Source organism: Saccostrea cucullata, unplaced genomic scaffold, assembly GCF_032062105.1.
Source record: "Saccostrea cucullata isolate Sc308-1 unplaced genomic scaffold, CSIRO_AGI_Scuc_v1 ctg2521, whole genome shotgun sequence".
Classification (NCBI taxonomy): Eukaryota; Metazoa; Mollusca; class Bivalvia; order Ostreida; family Ostreidae; genus Saccostrea; species Saccostrea cuccullata.
Window position 1 is genome coordinate 56,444 of NW_026935811.1, and position 9,047 is coordinate 65,490.

At 34.3% G+C, this 9,047-nt stretch overlaps 1 protein-coding gene across 1 annotated transcript; it reads left to right on the forward strand.

Annotated features, from left to right (window-relative positions):
- Positions 1 to 21: 21 nt before the first annotated feature.
- On the forward strand, positions 22 to 7,712 carry LOC134243822 (epidermal growth factor receptor substrate 15-like 1; the record flags this gene model as incomplete). Its single annotated transcript, XM_062726049.1, has 7 exons — positions 22 to 74; positions 895 to 939; positions 1,206 to 1,295; positions 1,786 to 1,929; positions 2,270 to 2,359; positions 3,877 to 3,960; positions 7,611 to 7,712. Coding segments are annotated over exons 1-7 (582 nt in total), but the record flags the coding sequence as incomplete, so codon positions are not given.
- Positions 7,713 to 9,047: the final 1,335 nt, after the last annotated feature.

Genomic DNA, 9,047 nt, shown 5'->3' on the forward strand with positions numbered 1-9,047 from the left:
AAGAATAATATTACGTACGAGCTATCTAATACCGATACGCCGGGAAAATGGCATCGGTACCACCACTAGGACAAGTAAGTGTATTTTTTGTTGTTTTCTTACAATATTCTTCCATATGTGTTCACTAACTGCTTCGAAATGATGCAAATGTATTTAGTGTATAAGATAAAACGATTTTGTGGCGCAAGCCAAGACTACACCATCTGGAGACTAGAGAACGCAACTGGCCGTTCTGTGACTTTTCGACATTTTGCATAGTAAAACCAACACTCTGGTGCATGCTGCATCATTAATGAAGAATAGATATAGCTTTGTATATTTAATATATAAATTAAAAACAAAATTTCTTTATCAGTTCAAAGTCCTGGTGAAAAGCACAAACTTACAAGTGTGGTGTGTTCTCGATCGGTGTATCATTGCATTGTATGCCAGCTGTTCACTGTAAAGAGATATATTACCGTTTTTCTTGTATTCATCAATATTCTTGAGAAAATATATTTACTCCTTAAATCAGAATAAGCGGTACTTCTTTCAATTGATTCTGATTTCGTACATTAATATGCTTCATTGTGTAAATATGGTAAAATTGTAGAGCTACCAGTAATTAATTTATATTATCTCAGAATAATGTAGCTGCAGAACTGTAGCTCTCAGAAAAAAATATTTTGACAGAACGAAGATCTACTACTTGGACCTGTGTTAAAAAAAATGTCGATAAAGTCATCATGATAAATCTGTATGAAAAATACTACAGTGTTTAGTAGTTTTATTTTTGTGTCAGTGCATCTGTGGGATGTATTTTTTGTTTTGCTCATTTATTCATTTTTTGAAAGGAAACATTGAGCTATTTCAAATGTATTACATGTATAAGTGATATATTTGAATTGTTCTTAGATTGCTGGGAGCCACATTGGTGTATACGAAGCTTACTACAAACAGGTAACATTAATGGCTCTCACTACACTTACAGTGGGGGGAGTATTTTTTTTCTATAAAATCCTATTTCTATGTTAAAGAATTTTTATATTTACATGATAAATGTATAGTAATAATAGTACAAGCAAAGTCATGTTCAAATAAGGATATTGCATCTATTTTTGAAGACATGTATTTATAAATATAAACAAGTACTTCCTTGTGTGATTTTATAATTGTTGATGTCTTATTTTAGTCAATGCTTGAAGTATTTTAATTACTATTTCTAGGCTGATCCAAACAACACGGGGAGTATAGGAGCTCTAGATGCTGCCAGCTTCCTCAAAAAGTCCTCTCTCCCAGACACTGTACTCTCGAAGGTCAGTACGGTAGAACACAAACTGACCACTGGACCAGGTCATGGATCTTGACAAGAACATGTACAATAAAGAATTATATGCCTTATCATGTATATAGCATAGGTAGATAACATTTGTCCAGTTTAGTGTTGTTCCACATTTTACTATAATTCAAAGAAACCTTAAAACAATGTCATCAGATTGGATTATGGTGAGAGCAATTCAACTTTAACAAAAGTCTTTGACCTTGACCTTCCATTCATGCCCATTTTCTAAAAGAAATTGCACAAGAACTTTTCATCAAACTTCTTTTTATCTATTTTTATATATGTGTGATTTCTGACCATATTTGACTAATGGTATTTATAGATATGAGATCTCTGACCATATCTGTCTGTTTTTAGATATGGGATCTCTGACCATATCTGTCTGTTTTTAGATATGGGATCTCTATGACCATGTCTGACTATTTAAAGATATAGGATCTCTGACCGTGTCTAACTATTTTTAGATATGGGATCTCTCTGACCCCTCAGGAAAGGGATACCTGGAAAAGACAGGGTTTTATGTGGCCCTGAAGTTGGTAGCCCTGGAGCAGAACAAGATAGAGCTCAGCATATCTAAACTGACGGAAATGACGCCAGCACCAAATCTGGTAGGAGAGCATCGGCAAAGTGTTCAGTATTACTGAAAGTTCATTAGTGATATTTAAAAAAAATGTTTGTTTAGCAAAACATTTGAACCTGGAACCATACAAAGATTTTGAATAAAAACATTTCAAGACAGTTTATTGCATGTATTTTTATTAATTAGTGGGAAAGAGTCATTCCATATAGTTGCTTTAGTAAATGTACCAGTTCTATGCAGGCATTGATTGTTTCCAAGAGAATTTATTGTATTTTACTAAGACAGGCATTTGCTTAATTTCAATCCTTTTTGTAGTACTTAGCTCAGTTATTTCAGATTACTGGGTAATTCCTATTTTCTTTGTACAGGGACCAGTGGAGACCCGTACTGAATCTCCCCTGACCACCACCTCTTCCTCCGTGACAGCTCATGTCTCTAACGTGCCGTGGTGCATCACTGTGAGTTCTAATGATGCAAAATATAAAAAGTACAGTAATTAACAGTCAATAATAACTAGGCAATTCCCCCTTGTAAATTTATGCATAGATATACTTCATGTGTGTTGTTTTTAGGGAAATAAGTAGGGATGCACGATTTTATCGGTATACCGGTATATCACGATTTTTTGTTCCTTGATACGTATCGTGATACGGAGACCTATATACTGGTATTTAGGTACATATTATAAAGTCCATAAATTATTTATTTATTTGTACTATCTCTCAAATTACATTTACAGAAAGTCTAAAAATTGTGGTAAAAGATGAAAAGAAGGGCATCTTACCATCCAAACATAATTAATTATATGTATATTATTGTTTTACAAACAGCGTGACAGTTTGCTGTATAGGGCATGCTAAAATTTTATAATTATGCTATTTATCATTTTACTCACCGATTGGATGTTTGATTTCAATGGAATCAATAAGACTTTGCATATGAAACATAGAACCCAGCAATACCACTGACAATACTGACCAATCGTATTGAATGACATGTTTACTAGCAAGCAGGAAACAACAGTTACACCTGGACAGACAAAACAAGTTTTACAACCTCTAATGATTATATTGATAGCTATATAGTACAACAGTAGCAGAGTAGCCTTACTAATTCTGTTTTTTGAATTTTCATATACATAATTATATAAAACCATCCGGTCAAATTGTAACAAATATAATACATGCTTTTTTTGAGGACAAAGAACGGGCTTTGACTGACAACGTGTTGCTGGTGAGTACAATTGCAATGTGATTGGCCAGTATTCTCAGGACATTGTTGTATTCTGAGTTTCATATGCAAATTAGTATTGATTCCATTGAAAAAAAGCATCCAATCGATGAATAAAATGAAAATCAGCACACAAAATTTTAGCACGCCCCATAAAGCAAACTGTCACGCTGTTTGTAAAACAATAATAATTTTATATAATGATTATAACTAAGGGAAAAATTGTCTATCTAGCATATTTTGAGAAAAATAATGAATTTTCATTTAAAATTATGTAAACATTGCTTGAAAAATATTGTGATATTATCGTGATATTCTGGGAAAAAATCTTGATATATCAGGATGCGAAATTTTTGGCGATACCCATCCCTAGAAATAATACATAAAACAAGTTGGAATTTATTTTCTTGAATCAAAATTGAATTGAATTGGAAGAGGACTATCTTAAGTTTTTAGAACTTGTGTCTAGTCCCTTTGACATGATGTCAATAAAATATGTTTAAAAAATTGAATTAACTGTACTCACTACTGTGCCAAAATTATATTATAGTTGTTTTGAATGTGTATCCTATCCTAGGATGGTAATTAGCACTTCAAAGGAAAATTATGAATAAGATAAAAGAAAAAAAATTGCAAAATACTTTGGTACATGTTTGTAGAATATCTTATTAAAACATTTATGTTATAAAGATCTTGCATGTTTTATTTGTTTGATATAATTGTATACATGGTTTATTGTTCATAGGATGCTGAAAAGGCCAAGTATGAACCAGTTTATAAAAGCCTGAACCCAGTGAACAATCTACTGTCTGGTGATAAAGTTAAACCAGTAAGTAAAATCAGTAGAACAGCTGAAGTAAAGTTTGAACCAGTTTATAACAGCTTAGTAAAGTATGAACCAGTTTATAAAAGCCTGAACCCAGTGAACAATCTACTGTCTGGTGATAAAGTTAAACCAGTAAGTAAAATCAGTTGAACAGCTGAAGTAATGTTTGAACCAGTTTATAACAGCTTAGTAAAGTATGAACCAGTTTATAAAAGTCTGAACCCAATGCACAATCTAATGTCATGTGATGAGGTTAGACCAGTAAGTAAAATGCGGGAACCAGTGTTTAACAGCTAAAATAAAGTTTGAACCAGTCTATAACATCTACAGTTCAGAAAAAGAGTTTGAACAAGACTATAACAACTAGAAATGAAGTTCAAACCAAATTAAAATAGCTGGAATACATGTAAATCCATAATGGATTCTAATAGACAAGTGTAGTAAAAAAAATCAAGGGCTCAGAAAAACAATTTAGTAATAAAAAAGTATCAATTTACTGACTGTTTTCTGTTAATTTTGATGAATATTGTTTTTTTTTAATTACAAATATATACATTTGTGGTATCTTTCCATTATATAAACATACAGAGAGAAAATATCTTCAATTCTGTATGAAGTTTGTCAGAGGTCAGAGGTCAATACGTGACCTAATCACACGGCGCAATAATATCTACCGGTACATGAATTATAAAATGACCTGCTCTGCTTGCTTTTCATGTATAAAAATGAATAAAATAAGCAAGTAAAATGATAATATTATTTTATTTTAAATGTAAACAAGTATTTCATACAGTTTTTAGCTCTTCTGAGCCAAAGGCTCAAAGAGCTAAAGCTATGGCCATTTGTGCGGTGTGCGTCGTGCGGTGTGCGGTGTGCGTTAACTTTTTAGAATATGGGCCATAACTCAAGAACCCTTTGGCCAATCAGTGTCAAATTTGTCACAGGGTATCCTTGGCCCAAGGGCTACCATTTATACTAAAATAAGGGTTGGGACCCTGAATCAAGGGGAGATAATCAGGATAACAAAAGAAAAAGTACAGGTTGCTAAAAAATCTTCTTCTCCAGAACCACCAGGCAGATTTTCACCAAACTTACATACAAGGATCAGGATATGTTGAAGATTAAAAATTGTTCAAGGCATGACCCTGGGGCAAAGGGTGTGGTCTCAAGGTCACTTTAAAGTTGACCTAAATTTACAATTAATAAAAATGTTCATATTTTGCTTACTATAAGGACTAAGATCATCAAATCTTGTAAGTTGATGCATCTTAGGACTTCACATCATGTTAACTCAAAAGTAGGTCACGGTGACCTACTTTTTAAATTTTGCGGGCATTTGTTTTCAAATTGATTTAAAGGCATATTTTGGAGACTTTAAGGCCTATGATCATCAAACTTAGTCAGTTGATGCATCTTGGGTCCTTGAACAACGTCAACTTAAAAGTAGGTCACCGTGACCTACTTTTTGAACTTTAAGACTTATCCTTTTCAAAACATTTAATCCCATTATTTCAGACACTGAAAGGGTTAGAATCATCAAATCTTGTAAGTTGCTGCATCATGGGACCTTAAAACATATTTAAGAAAAAGTAGGTCACTGTGACCTACTTTTAGAATTTTGCAGGCATTTGTTTTCGAATTGTTTAAAAGGCATATTTTGATAACCTATGACCTATGATCATCAAACTTGGTCAGGAGATGAATCTTGGGACTCTGAAAAATGTCGACCAAAATGTAGGTCACGGTGACCTACTTTCGACATTTTATGGCTATATTTAAGTATCTTAGGTATTTATTGGCTTAGAATCATCAAACTTTGTGAGTTGATGCATCTTGGGTTTTCGGAGAATGTCGACCAAAAAGTAGGTCACGGTGACCTACTTTTGACATTTTATGGCTATATTTAAGTATCTCTAGTACTTATTGGTTTAGAATCATCATACTTTGTCAGTTGATGCATCTTTGGTTTTCGGAGAATTTCGACCAAAAAGTAGGTCATAGTGACCTACTTTTGAATATCTCAGGTATTTATTGGCTTAGAATCATCAAACTTTGTCAGTTGATGCATCTTGGGTTTTCGGATAGTGACGACCAAAAATTAGGTCACAGTGACCTACTTTCGACATTTTATGGCTATAATAAAGTATTCTCTGGTACTTATTGGATTAGAATCATCAAACTTTGTCAGTTGATGCATCTTGGGTTTTCGGAGAATGTCGACCAAAAAGTAGGTCACGGTGACCTACTTTTTGACATTTTATGGCTATATTTATGTATCTCTAGTACTTATCGATTTAGAATCATCATACTTTGTCAGTTGATGCATCTTGGATTTTTGGAGAATGTGGACAGAATGTTGACCAAAGAGTAGGTCACAGTGACCTACTTTTGAATATCTCAGGAAAAATGTCGACTAAAATATAGGTCACGATGACCTACTTTCGACATTTTATGGCTATATTTAAGTATCTTAGGTATTTATTGGCTTAGAGTAATCAAACTTTGTCACTTGATGCATTTTGTGATTTCCAAGAATGTAGACCAAAAAGTAGTTCTAATTGGCTAAGAATCATCAAACTTTGTCAGGTGATGCAACTTGGGTCTTTAATAGGATACTTAGGGTTAGAGGCTTCAAATACAAGTGATAGGTTGTACAATTTATCAGAAGAGCGATTCAAGGCCCTTGGGCCTCTTGTTGGGCTATAAGTAGGAGCCAAGCGTTTGTTTACATTTTTCTTCACTTTTGTCAGTTGCACAGTCTCTAACGTTCATCCTTATTTTTTGGATAGACCTTTGGTTAAATTTTCATGATAAACTTTTATTTTATCTTTAAATTTTACTCACGATAAATGTGTAAATCTGTTGGAAAATATCTTTGCAATCATGCCATGAACAGCTGCCAAACACCTCGGCGTTTTCGTAGTTCAATGTAAAGCTGTCGCCAGTGTCTCCGTGTTTATCAGTGTTTTACGATAAGTATGCCTTTAGTTGCTGAAACCGTGGAATGTTTTTGATCAAATTGCAAATTAACTGGCTCGAACAAGTGTCTCAGTCCATGATCCATCCATCCCTTTCCAGCGACCGAAATTCCTCCAACTTTTTATCATCAAACTTCGGACGTGTTTCTTGTGTCTTTTCAGCATCGATTATCATTTTTCACGAATAAAATATTCCCAGACAACAATCTGTTCACTATTACTGATCACAAGCAGCCTTTCACAAAATATTCCCTTCGAAATAGATTCCTTAGCCTAATGAATTCGAAGCGTAACCGCCATGCAAGCCGATTTACACCTTGCGTCATTTTTCAAAATCTACGACGGACGGTTAGTGCAATAATTTAAATTCGAAAATATTCAATTGTCTGTCTCAAATGTATATATAAGTAATAAATAACAAGTTTATAAACTTCAATGGGAATTGAAGTGGTCGGTACGTGATCAAATCTTCTGAGAAGGCCTTCGGCCTTCACAGGATTTGATCACGTGACCGACCACTTCAATTCCCATTGAAGTTTATAAACTTGTTATTTATTTCTTAATTAACTCATCTTTGGATGTGCATGGAGATAACATGTAATAGATGTCCTAAAAAACATTTCTTCATGAAATCTGGACAAAGGTCAAAAGCTAATTATGGGTATCTTTTTACAGATGCTGATCAACTCTAAACTTCCTATAGAGGTTCTGGGTAAAATCTGGGACCTCAGTGATATTGACAAAGACGGCTTTCTGGACAAAGATGAGTTCTTTGTGGTCAGTATTATACGAGGGGTTATCAAAAAGTTTGTGGATTAATGCCATAAAATCAAAACCGCTTAAGGCACATCAATGAATTTTTAAATGTTTATTAGTTAGCAATATCTTTAATTTTCTATCTAATATGGAATAAACCACAAATCAGTAGTATCATTTTTAGCTCACCTGAGCCGAAGGTTCAAGTGAGCTTTTCTGATCAAAATTTGTTCGTTGTCTGTCGTTGTCTGTCGTTTTCGTTGTCGTCGTCGTTGTTGTCGTTAACTTTTCATATTTTCATCTTCTTCTCAAGAACCACTGGGCCAATTTCAACCAAACTTGCCACAAAGTATCCTTAGGTGAAGGGGATTCAATTTTGTTCAAATGAAGGAGCACGCCCTTTTCCAAGGGGAGATAATTATAAATTAGTGAAAAATTAGTGACATTTTTAAAAAATCTTCTTCTCAAGAACTACTGGGCCAAAAAAAATGAAAATCATGTGGAAGCATCCTCAGGTAGTGTAGATTCAAGTTTGTTCAAACCATGACCCCCAGGGGTAGGGTGGGGCCACAATGGCCGATCAAAGTTTTACATAGGAGTATATAGGGAAAATCTTTAAAAATCTTCTTCTCAAGAACCATTAGGCCAGGAAAGACGAAACTCACGTGGAAGCATCCTCAGGTAGTGTAGATTCAAGTTTGTTCAAATCATGACCCCCGGGGGTAGGGTGGGGCCACAATGGTCAATCAAAGATTTACATAGGAATATACAGGGAAAATCCTTAAAAATCTTCTTCTCAAGAACCACTGGGCCAGGAAAGATGAAACTCATGTGGAAGCATCCTCAGCTAGCATAAATTCAAGTTTTTACAAATCATGACCCCCAGGGGTAGGATGGGGCCACAATGGCTGATCAAAGTTTTACACAGGAATTTATAGGAAAATCTTCTTCTCAAGTACTTCAAAGCAATGATTTGTGATAGTATAGGAAGAAAATATTTTAAAAAAATCTTTTTATCAAGAACAGCAAAGTCATATGCTGTATTAATATGAAGGCATTCTAAAGTAGTTTTAAATTCAAGCCCCCCCCCCCCTCCCCCCCACTTTTGTAAACTTTTCAGTTCTGATCAGATTTGTGTTTTTTCCTAGCTGATTTGCTCAGGTGAGCGATGTGGCCCCTTGGCCTCTTGTTTAATAAATTACAATTATTATACTTATGTTTTTGTAAGTAATGATATGTCAAGGCGGTGCAACTTTGAACATGACAGTTTATTTTAATGCAAGTGTAAGTGGGAAAAACTCTTGTGATATGGACACTTGACTTCCAAATTTCCCGTTTATTTAGGCTTATGATGAG